The 12,620-nt window shown below is 37.7% G+C and overlaps 1 protein-coding gene across 5 annotated transcripts in view; it reads left to right on the top strand.

Moving 5' to 3' along the window:
- The window catches only part of LOC116972035 (ATP-binding cassette sub-family C member 9-like), a 153,569-nt gene that overhangs the window by 129,877 nt on the left and 11,072 nt on the right, over positions 1-12,620 (top strand). For 4 of the 5 annotated variants that reach the window (XM_033019303.1, XM_033019301.1, XM_033019302.1 and 1 more), the window contains 9 exons: positions 107-221; positions 377-479; positions 1,054-1,242; positions 2,871-3,066; positions 4,420-4,533; positions 5,846-5,978; positions 8,614-8,829; positions 10,010-10,118; positions 10,233-10,311. In XM_033019303.1, the coding sequence (XP_032875194.1) occupies positions 107-221; positions 377-479; positions 1,054-1,242; positions 2,871-3,066; positions 4,420-4,533; positions 5,846-5,978; positions 8,614-8,829; positions 10,010-10,118; positions 10,233-10,311 (1,254 nt within the window). Of the gene's footprint in view, positions 1-106; positions 222-376; positions 480-1,053; positions 1,243-2,870; positions 3,067-4,419; positions 4,534-5,845; positions 5,979-8,613; positions 8,830-10,009; positions 10,119-10,232; positions 10,312-12,620 lie in introns of those variants that run through there. The other variant, XR_004411701.1, reaches the window with a different exon arrangement.

The following is a 12,620-nucleotide window of genomic DNA, read 5'->3' as shown; positions in this document are numbered from 1 at the left end:
AAATATTATGTCATGTATGAGTTAATATTTAAATCTATTTGTTAACATGCAATCATTATTTTTACGTAACCACCGCTATTGTTTTGTTTTTCTTGCATATTCTTAGGATGAAAATAATGTGGAAGATGATGTTTTCAATCATTACCTCAATGGATACCTTGGGCTGGCATGTGGAGGAATGTTGTGTGCCTTGTTCAGTTCCTATACACATGTCATTTCAGGTTTGTATTTTCGAGCTCTGACAGTTGGATTTAACACAAGCATTAACTTTTATCTAACCAAATAAGTATGCGTGCTGTCCTTTAGAATAGTTTCTACTTAATGTTCGGACATTCAGTGCTCATCGTGATTTCCTTCTTATTTTGCCATTGTGAAGGTATCCGTGCCTCAAGACATCTCTTCGCGAACATGCTGCACAATGTTACAACCCTTCCATTAAGATTCTTTGAAACAACACCTGTTGGAAGAATTTTAAACAGGTATGAATCTTTAAAACGTACAATAATTACATAGTTCACTTCCAGATAATCATTTTTTTAAATATTATTGTGCACATGACAGAGTGGAGTATGTGGAAGCTGTAATTATGGTGAAAAGCAAGACCAAATTTGGTTGAATAGTTAGCCAGAAATGTAGAATGTGTCAGAGCTTTAGATATATATCTGCAAGCAACATATATCTGCAAAGAATAATTGCTGTTAACAAGGAGTTTAATAATGTGGTTGTTCACTTATATTTCAATACCATAGTTTCACTTCAAGCCAGTGTGTGCTGTGAGTGAAATTGCTGACTTTTATAGATAAATGCAATGATGTTAACAGATTGTGTCTGTGACTGCTTATTGTTTTAGTGCCTGCCTTCACTGGCATAAATGCGAGATCAACCACATTAAAAAATATTCTTTCCAGTGGAAGTTGGTAAAGTATTGTAGTTCTTTTGTAAAAATAACTGCCATAAACACATTAACGAGGTACAATCCGTATTTAAGGTTGCATTTTGCTTTATTAAATACACATTTGTGCAACAGTTTATTGAAACTTTGTTTATTTCCAGATTTTCATCTGATTTCAAGACCATAGATGATCAGATTCCCATAAACCTGGAAAGATTCATGACACATGTTATGTGGTGCCTGAGTGCCATTGTGATCAATGTTGTTGTGACTCCATTTTTTCTACTTCCAGTTATTCCATTACTTGTTCTCTATTATTTTCTTCAAATGTTTTTTAGAGTTTCCGCCAGGTAATTTTCTTTGAATTGTCCCACAGTTTACATGATTGACAATATTTGTGTTTAGTTATATTATCTAATTTATTGGATGTGCAAGCTGCATTTATTCATGTCCTGAATTATCTAAAATTGGGTGTTTGTAATTTAGAAGCTTGTAGAAATAATAGGGCTCGCTTTTGTTTGATGCTTTGTTTCTGATCGCAGTTTACAGGAGTGAATTGAAATTAGCCACATTCTGGATTGCTGAATAAGACAAATATTGACCATGATATTTAGGGATAAATAATATGAATTGAAGTTAGCCCTTAATATCTATCAGAAAACTATTCTGACATTTATGCCATTAATCCATTATATATAAGAAATGTTCCTTTAATTCTGTAGCTCTCAACTGTGAACTTAGAATGCAAGTGTTAGTCACCCCTAGGAATTACAGGATTTTTCCATAAATAATGCTGAACTATTTATATAGCTTCAGTTGTAAAATAAAATCATGAATATAATAATCCTAATGCAGGGAGTTTTTAATACTTTTTGAAGTGAAGACACAGATGTGGTGCTTCTTCTGTCAATGCTAGACTGACATTCTGCAGAAATAAGCAGATAACACCAGAAGGAATGAATTATATGGACATTATGTTGTCGGTCCTTATTAGGACTTGCTTTTATGAAATGTGAGTATTCTAATTGCATTCCTCTGTACTGGAATAACAGTAGAAGTAACCAAGTCAGGACAGAGTTCAATGCTGCCACAACTTAAAATAGAAATGCTTTTGCTAATATTTTGTAGTTAAATCAGTAAAATTGTGCTGCTCCTCCTACAATGTAAATGCACTCTTTTAATTCTTCATTTTGGTTTGTTCTAATTTTCTACCTTCCTATTACTGAAAGTGATGATTCACCTTAGATATAATCCCAACATTCAACTTCACCTTTCAGCTAATCAATGAATGTTGGTAAGCTATGCGGCCTTGTACTGGAAGTTTGTTGGCCAGATCAACAACAATGATGAAACGGCATACAGGAAAGAGATTTGGAACCTTGTGTCGTGGTGACCTAGCCCTTAACATCAGCAAGGTGAAAGAGTTGGTTGTTGTCAACAAGAAGTGGGGAGAGTGTCCTCATCAACAGAGCAGCTATAGAAATCATCAACAGCTTCAAGTTCCTAGGCATCTAAATCACCAGCGACCTAACCTGGTCCCTGCACATTGTTATACTAATTAAGAAAGCGCATCAAAGTATTTACTTAGGTGTCCAAGATGAATCGGCATCTTCACCAGGGTTCTCACGAATTTCTACTTCTACAGATGAGCTATCGAAATTATTCTGATGGAATGCAGCTTTGCTTTTGATTTTGAATAGTTTATCTTCAATATTTTTGATATCCCTTTCTTTTCCACATGGAAATTTAATGCAATGGGGTTTGACTGAGGAAAGGGAAGGAATGGTGTTAAAGTAGCACTTTGATATTACAAGAGAATTATTGGTCTTCCATTGAAAATGACATTCAATTGAAATCTAACTTAGCCATCATTGCCTTCTGATAAGGCGATTATTGCAGATGATTTCAGCTCTATTAAATGTAAGATGTCAAGGCAGAGGTTGTTATAAAAATGATGTTGTGCTCGTGTTCATTACAGGGAACTTCAGAGATTGGACAGCATCACCAAATCACCCGTGTTTGCACATTTTTCGGAGACACTCGGGGGTCTGACAACTATCAGGGCGTATAAACTTAAAGACAAGTTTTTTCAACAAATTCTTGACAAGATTGATTGTAATACTGTTGTTTTTTTATATCTGAACACCATGAACAGGTGGCTGGCTATACGACTGGTTAGTTTATAAATGAACCAAATATTTAAATGATTTTTGAAGATGTTTATTTTATTTGTAGTACATGTGAAAAAGTCTATTTTGAGTTGGAGAGAACATAATTTTAGAAGACAATCTGAACGTTTAACCTATGGCTGGCAAATGTTTGATTTGTTAATAATGATTGAGATTCTTGTTAACTGAATTTGGATGAATTTATAAATGAGATTCTAATTTCAATAGAGACACAAGAAACTGGACGCTGGAATCTGTTGCAAAAAAAAACCCCAACAGTTGTAGGAACTCAGTGGGTCAGATAACATCTATAGAGGGAGTAAACAGACCAGGGAGGAGGGAAGAAAGCTGGAAAAGAAAAGTAGGAGTGGGCAAGGTCTGGCAAGTAATAGGTGGATAGAGGTGTGAGGGGGTGGCTGGCAGATGGGTGGGATAAATAACAAAGGCAAGAGACAAAATTGAGATAAAAGAGTGAGATAAGGAAAGAAGAGGTGTGAAATGTAAAAGCGAAAGGAGGGATATGGATGGAATGGGACAAGGAGGAGAGGAAAAGGGTGGATAAAAGGGAAATATAGTACTTGGAGATGGGAAATAAGAATGCAGAGGGAGAGCAGGGGGACTAGGGAGGTGGGAGATGGTGGGTGAAATAATTGCACATTGGGGTGGGGGCAGGGCAGAGGAAAGAGGTAGGGCTGGGTATTACCTGATGTTGGAGAATTAAATGTTCATACCATTGGTTTGTAAGCTATGCACTCTGGCAATAGGCCAAGGACAGAAAGGTTAGTTTGGGAATGGGAATGAGAGTTAAAATGGTTAACAACCAGGGGATCCAGCTGGCCTTTCTGGACCGAGCAGAAATGTGCAAAAACAGTCGTCTAATTTACGCTTGGTCTTGCCAATGAAGAGGAGGCTACATCGTGACCATTAAATTCAATAGACAAGGATGGAAGAGGTACACATGAACCTCTGTCTCACCATGAAAGGCTGCAGGGGTCTCAGGATGGAAGTGAAAGTGGAGGTGTTACATCTCCTGCAGTTGCAATTAATGTGCTGGGAGGGGGCGTGTTGGGTGGGAAAGGACAAGCAAATCAAGGAGTTGCAGAGAGATGTGACTGGTGGTTGGATCACATTGAAGGCGGCAGAAATGTCGGAGAATGTGTTTGAAGCAGAGGTTGGTGGGTTGATAGGTGAGGACCAAGGAAACTCTATCCTTGTTCCATCTGGGGGATGGGGGAACGAAAGAAGAAATACAGGATACAGATGAGATATGGGTGAGGGCGCCATCCATAATGATAGTGGGGAGGTCACCTCCAGTGAAGATATTTTCATCCTAATTTTAACATCAATTCTATTTTTCAGGACGCAATTGGAGCAACTGTTGTTTTTGCTTCAGCAGTCTGCACATTATTGACAGCGACACTAGGTTACTTACCAGCTGGCCTCGTCGGCCTTGCTATTGTATATGCTTTAAAGGTACACAAGAATAGCCGAATGAAATTTTTTCTAAAAACTCTATTTTTGATATTAGTGTAACTGGTATTGCATAAAATCTTTGTATGATTCTCAGTTTATTTTTGATGGTTATGCTACAAAGACATTAGATTTTTAAGAAACTCACATCATTCAAATTCAAATGATATGAGCCAACAATATCAAGTGTCAGGCAGTGTAATTTCTTTGAAAGTGGTGAACATTGCAAAGAATGATCCAAATTATTTAGAGGCAAGTCAAACGAAACGATAATGGAGAACCTTATCCTTGCTGTGGTTGGGAGAAGAGGGGATGTGACCCCCCCCCCCCCCCCCAGATGTGCAAGTAATAAATGAGACATGTTTAAGAACCCTGTCAGCTCTTTTATACTGTAGAAGGAACATTGATTTAGGGAAAAGGAAGACAATTCCAAGACAACTGTGTGGTAGGTTTCATCGTCAGAGCAGATATGATAGAGCTGTGGGAAAGGAATGGAATCCTTACAGGAAGCAGGGTGGTGGAAGTAGGTGAAACCAAACAAGCCTGTCTCTTTGTGGTATTATGGAATAGCCCTTGATCAGTCCTACCCAGGATCCCTACCTTGACATTCTATCCTATATTGGTGCCTCTTCCTGAACTTGCCTAGAACTTCAACATTTCATTAGTTTTGCCACTAATTTCCAGCCCATGTTAACTTTCACATTTCCAAATCAGCCCTCCCTTTCTGAATATCTGTTTCCATCTCATGAAGTGATTGAGTGACCAATGCCTATTACAAAACTTGACTATATTTCATTTCACCCTCCATTTTGCTGTGGCTCTATCCAGTTTTTCCAAATCTTCCATCTCTGTTGTTTCTGCTCTGTTAATAGGACTTTCCCATTAATCTATTTAACCTTCTACAACCCTTTCAGCAAAATAAAACTAGTTTGTCATCTCATTTTCCCACTTTTATGTGTCTTTGATTTGAAATTTAAACTCTTTCTTTTATTTTTCCACAAATGCTGTCTGATCTACTGAGCGTATCCAGTATGTTCTGTTTTTAATGTGGGTTTAATCCTGTATTTTTTTTAAACGAACTGACCTTTGTTGTTGATAAGGTAATCATTTTCATGATTATCATAAAAAGAATAAAGGTTAATGAGACTATATTTAGTCTGCCATCTAGCAATTGAAGTTAAGATTGCAAAGGAATAAAATCTAGTATAACCTAGTAATAATCTAGTATTACTACTTGAAAAAGAAGATCACAAGAGATGAACAAGAGTAAATTGAATTGTTTTAATTTGTTTCTGTGATGCTTATTTATTCTCAGATGTCTACTTACTTGAATTGGTGTGTCCGGGAATTTGCTGATATGGAGATGCATTTGAATGCGATAGAAAGAGTGAATCACTACACCACCCTTCCGTCTGAACAGGAGTCTGAAGAATCACAAATTAGCATAGGTTCAAACTTTAAGTTATTAAATTAATTAATGTCTATTCTATTGAATCCCGTTCATTTATTGTTGATGCTTGACCTGAATTCTTTAAAACAGATATTGAGGTATGCTGTTCATGTTATGATATAAAAGCCTTATGTTCTTCACAGTATGAAACAAAACTTGTCAAAAATAATTATTATTGCTTCAGTTTGGTTTCTAGAATTCTGGCTAACACAAAGTGTGCAGAATTATCTATTTTTTAAACCTATTTTAGACTCTCCATACGTTTGGATAGATGGAAATTTGATGATTCACTGTGGATTATTCAACCACGTGTATTTACGATAAATGCATAGAAGATAGACAAAAATGCTGGAGTAACTCAGCAGAACAGGCAACATCTCTGGATAGAAGGAACGGGTGACGTTTCGGATTACCCATGGGTGATCCATTCCTTCTATCCAGAAATACAGCCTGTTCTGCTGAGTTACTCCAACATTTTGGTCTAACTTCGGTGTAAACCAGCATCTGCGCTTGGATCGGCAATCGTTTCGTTGAACACCTCCACTCAGTCCTCCTAAACCTACCTGATCTCCCGATTGCTCATCACTTTAACTCGCCCCCTCATTCCCATATTGACATTTCTGTCCTGGGCCTCGTCCAATGTCAGTGTGGCCCAGCGCAAATTGGAGGAACAGCAACTCAAAGGTTCAAAGGTTATTTTATTGGTCACATACACCTAGGTGTAGTGAAATTCTTGTTGCCAGTGCAGCACATAAAAAAAGAATACAAACATGACAATAATAAAGAACTTTAACATAAAAAAACATCCCCCCACAATGGTTTCCATTATGAGGGAAGGCACTAAGTCCAGTCCCATCCCCATGTCCACCCATAGTCCGGCCTATTGAGGCCTCCGCAGTCGCCTCTACGGAGGTCCGATGTTCCAGGCCGTTCGCGCCTGCTCGTATTTCGCTTACACCACAGCGGTATGAACATTGACTTCTCTAACTTCAGGTAGCCCTTGCTTTCCCTCTCTCTCCTGTTCTCCGACCAGTCTTACTGTCTCTGACTACATTTTATTTCTGTGCTGCCCACTCCCCTGACATCAGGCTGAAGAAAGGTCTCGACCCAAAACGTCACCCATTCCTTCTCTCCAGAGATGCTGCCTGTCCCGCTGAGTTACTCCAGCATTTTGTGTCTAATGCATTTCTATAGTTGGTTGACCTTCAGAGATTGCCAACAGAGTAGCGATCAAGTGCAGAAATGAAAATTCTTTCATTTATTTCAATTTGATTTTTATTCAAAAATAATTTGTATGATTTCTAAAATGCTTTTAACAATATCATCTTTCAATGAGCCGTTTAAAAGAGGAGAGAGACAGTAACAGAGATGGTTTTGGAGAGAATTTCAGTGCATAGGGTTATGGAAGCTGAATGTCAAGAAATATAGCTGGGATTTTTGGAAAAACTCGATTTATCTTGGGTCCTCTTATTTAACTTCTACAATTCGTCCCATCAGCCACATGATTTAAAAATGGCATCAGTTCCATTACAAGTACCCCGATGACACTTTGCTTTACTTCGCTATCACCTTTTATGATCTTTTGCTGGCTTGAAATTCTCTGACCATCTAACACCTGATATTGGATGAATAGCAGTTTCATCCAACTAAAATATTAGGAAGAACAAGGCCATCACTTTTCATTCCCATCACAAATTTTAAGCTCTTGTCAGTGACTTCTTTCTTCAATCTGCAAACACGATATTGGTATCATTGACCCGAGTTAAATTTGGAATTAATAGCCATGTCATTACCAAAGCTGTCCAAATCCCCCATGTGACACCTCTCACCTCTGATTTGTATGTTGCTGAAACCTTGATTGATGCCTTTGTTAGCTGTCAAATTCACAATTCCATTTCCTCCCAACAAACATCTTCCTCATTTTAAAACTGATGTCATTCAAACCTCATCTCTTGATCTGACCCATCACGATCCTATCATTCACAGCCATTTAAGGGCCTGTCCCACTTACGCAACCTTTTCAGCGACCACATGTCGCCAGGGGTCGCCTGTATGGCCATGAGAGGTCTCCTAGTCACCCAAAGAGTCGTAGCGTCTTTCTGGTCGCCACTGAATTTTCAACATGTTGAAAATTTTCGGCGACCTATGAGGGCTGCCGATAGTTGCCGAAAAGGTCGCGTAAGTGGGACAGGCCCTTTAGTTATCTAGTGTATCATCTGGTTGTGCAATATCTCAGTGTTAAAATTCTCACGTTTTCAAACTACATCGTATTTTTATCTTTGTGATTTGTTTCAGTCCTACAACTTTTTGAGACATCTATGTTTGTCTAATTCAGGTCCCTTGAGCATTCCTAATTTTTGGCTGAGATCATGACAATAACTGTATTTGCCTACATATTTTAAAATATGGAGAGAGTGTCTGTTTTACAAATAGATAAACAATATAGAACTGAATATAAAGTAATTCAATTACAATATTTTATTCTCATTAGTTATTCAAATTTAACATTACAATACAGGCTTAAACAGAATTACAATTATGCTTATTTTTAAAAATTCATTCAAATATTTGTGTTCAATATTTTTGCAAAAATAGTAATTAATTATGATTACTTATCAACATTTATTTTGTAGATTTTCTTTTGGACTCAAATCTCACCAACTGGCCACACTCTGGAGAGATAGAGTTTAATGAGGTCAGTGTACGATATGATAAGAAGCTTGATCCTGTCCTGCACAAACTGACATTTAAAATTAACCCTGGAACAAGAGTTGGAATATGTGGGCGAACTGGAAGTGGGAAGTCAACTCTGACATTAGCCCTTCTGAGAATTACTGATAACTTTGAAGGTTTGTGTTTCTTGAGTAAAAATATTGAAAATTGAAAGCTTAAGTGTTAATCATAAATCTGCTTAACTTAGTAGTATATTAAACTCTAGATTTTTGAATAAGATATCATAAAATAAATGATTACATATCGTAGTTCTGCAATGATGTGTGTTTCCATAACACAAATTGAATATAATACGAATCACGAAATTAGATATAAACACTATTTGTATTGTGCTAATTGAATTGCTTCTAAATGGGATTTTATATGGGAACTAGAGAACCACAAAAGATAAAAGAAGCATAATGCGAAGGAAATAGGTGACGTTTCGGGTCGAGACCCTTCTTCAGACTGACGATCAGTCTCAAGAAGGGTCTCGACCCGAAACATTGCCTATTTCCTTCGCTCCATAGATGCTGCCTCACCTGCTGAGTTTCTCCAGCATTTTTGTCTTCCTTCGATTTTTCAACATGTGCAGTTCCTTCTTAAACAGTCTGAATTTTATACTTGGGCTAATTTGAGCTAATTATGGCTCACTGTCTGCATCCACCTGGGCCAGATCAAGTGACTAACCACACCTTGTGTTAGTGAGCCAAAGTGACGCCTCAGATGAACAGACATATCCAATTATCTAGTGGTGTCGACTTTTTCTAGGATGAAGCTCTTTGTGGTAGTTTTTACATGTCTAGTATTTGGAGTCATTTAAAAAGTAAATATTAAGAAAACACTTAAAATAATACACATTAAAACACTAAGAAATAAAAAACATTTAATTTTTTTTCTGTTCCATCTCTACTTCAGGACCATCCCCAAAAATTAAGTGACTAAGAACTCCAATTCTGCACATGTGGCTAATGTAAGATCAAAGAGAGGGATACCCTAATAAAAAGCTGAGAAATCTTAGGACTGGGCTCTATCATTGCAGGTCAACTTCTGGTATCCAATTTGGAAATTTGGAAAGTAATGACAGATGCATCAGCATCTGCCTTTTAGGAGGTCCTGGATTTTCAGTGGGCCCATGAAAGCTCACGATCGACTGACTTGGGAGCAGTAGAACATCAGTAGCTCCCAAAGCAACCAACAGCCACATCCATCACAATTTGGCCTGGTGTTTCTACTTTCAGGATTTGTGTACAAAATGTGTATCTGGGGTTTGCTGGTTCATGGAGGATTTAATTTTGAAGTTAATTATCTTTGCAGGCTGTATAAAGATTGATGGAATAGATATTTCCTGTGTGACACTGGACCGTTTAAGGAAAGCAATATCAATAATTCCCCAGGACCCTATTCTGTTCAGCGGTACTATCAGGTAAATCATGCATAGCAAATGCAGAGATATCACAGTGCATGAAGAAATATAAATTACGATATTTAAGTTTTGACCATGTTGTTAAATGTATCATATACTCTGATTTATGTTTAGATTTAATTTGGATCCATACTCGATTCATAGTGATAAAGAATTGTGGGATGCTTTGGAAGTTGCACAGTTGAAACCTTTGGTAAGTGGTAGATTCATAATAAACTTTTGATAGATATTTCCAAATTCTGCACATAATCAGTTTTGATACTTGAAAATAATTTTACGATTGATAGTCACACAGGTCTTCAGACTCGTTTCCATTAATGGATAAATTACAGCTGTTGGACTTCTTAATTTAAAGCCTGAGCACCTGTAAAGGAGCAACTTACATCTGTCATTTTTCAATGTGGAATCTAAAATATTTCTAAACTACCCTGTTAGTGCAGTGAAACTTTTAGTTTTTATGACCAAGAAGATAGTTTCCCCTTGACAGGTCCTGGAGGGAGTTCTGGTTAGATTGGTAATAGCAGTGTCAGAAGCTTTGAATTTGTCATGACATGTACATATGGAAAGAATGTAAGCTTCACTGCAGCAGCACATCTGTTGTATTGATGAAATGAGACCCTTGAGCAATAGTCAGTATTTCCTTAATAAATTGTTCAAATGAAAAATACTTGTGATTTATATATACGGGTTTTTTTTTTCAGTATAGATCAAATAACAAGTTCTAGTTAACTGTTAAGTTTTATAACCACAAAAGAAGAGAAATTGCATCATCAGTTAATGAGGAATATAAATGTAATCACAATTGGAATAAAGTAATCAATTAATTCATAAGTAAATCATTCATTTATATTATAAGACCATAAGCTATATATTCCCTTGAGCTAGCTGTGCCATTCAGTAAGATTATGATCACTTACAATTACTTATATCCATGTTACCAGCATTTGCCAATATTGTTGTATTCCTTAATGTGCAAAATCTTTCAGTCTCACTCTTGATTTCACATGACACTCCTCCACTCCCACAGGGGTTGAGAATATATTAGATTCACAATTCCCTGATAAGACATTCTTATGCATTTCAGTCGTAAATGGCTGACTATTCTGAAACAGCCAGGACAAATAGTCTCTCAACATCTATTCTGTCCCAACGATAGGCACAAAATGCTGTAGTAACTCAGCCGGTCAGGCAGCATCTCTGAAGAAAATAGATAGGTGACGTTTTGGGTCGGGACCTTTCTTCAGACTAATTGAACTGGAAACAAGAAAAACTTTTTGACAATCATCTCTGATTCTGCTCTTGCCGCAAGCAAGGTCCCAGAGGATTGGGGAGTAGCAAATATTGTCCCTTTATTTAAGAAGGAAAGTAGAGAAGCCCAGGAATTATAGGTTGGTGAGCCTCACCTCAGTGCTAGGGAAGCTGTTGGAAAGGATGTTTTGGGATAGGAATTAGTCCCATTTAGAAAATAATGGGTTAAGTTGATAAAGTTGATGATGGTAGAGTGGCGGATGTTGTCTACATGCATTTCGTATGGCATTTGCTGAACTCCCATGGTATGCTGATCCAAAAGATTAAAGGGGCTGTCCCACTGCGGCGACCTAATCCGCGAGTTCAGACGAGTTTGCCCTCGACATACTCGCAGCATGGTCGACACGAGGTCCTAGGTCTGTAACTCTTTCATGCTCGAGAGTAGTTCCCCCAACATGTTGAAAAATGCCCACGAGTAAAAAAAGGTCGCCATGAAAACAAATCTATACTTTTTTTACTAGTAGGTTTAGTCGAACTAGGTCGTAGTAGGTCGGCATGTTATTTGTAGGTAACCGAGGGTAGTCGAAAGTAATGGAAGGTAGTCGTAGATAGTCTTCAACATAGTCGAAGGGAGATCGAAGGATGTCGGCTTCACTCTCCACTTTTCGGTATCCAATTTTCCTAAAGCCGAAGGAGGTCTTCAACATGACATTTTTTTCAAACCCTCCTAAACTCTTCTAAACTTGCCAATTAGGCCGCCGCAGTGGGACAGCCCCTTAAGATGCATGGGATTCACAGTGACTGGTTCACATGAATTTAAAACTGACTTACTGATAGATTTTCAGAGGGTTCAGCTGGAAGGACAATATTCAGGATGGAGGACTGACCAATGGAGTTCTGCAAGGATCTGTGTTGGATCCCTGTAACTTGTGATGTACACTGTATATAAATTACTTGGAAGTAAATATTGATGAGTTAGTTAATAAGTGCAAATGTCACGAATTGCCGGAATTGCGAACTGCGATGAAGGCTGTCAAAGTATACAATGGGATATAGATTACCTATAGAAATAGGAGGAGAAATGGCAAATGGAGTTTAATCCAAACAAGTGCAAGGTGTTGCACTTTTGGAGATTGAATGTAAGGGGAAATATACAATTAATAGCAAGAACCTCAATAGCATTGATGTACAGAAGGACTTTGGGATCCAAATCCATAGCTCCCTGAAAGTGCAAAACAAGTAGGTAGAGTGGTA

Source organism: Amblyraja radiata, chromosome 4, assembly GCF_010909765.2.
Source record: "Amblyraja radiata isolate CabotCenter1 chromosome 4, sAmbRad1.1.pri, whole genome shotgun sequence".
NCBI lineage: Eukaryota > Metazoa > Chordata > Chondrichthyes > Rajiformes > Rajidae > Amblyraja > Amblyraja radiata.
Note: the sequence above shows the minus strand (reverse complement) of the source record. Positions and strands in the feature narration are given on the sequence as shown.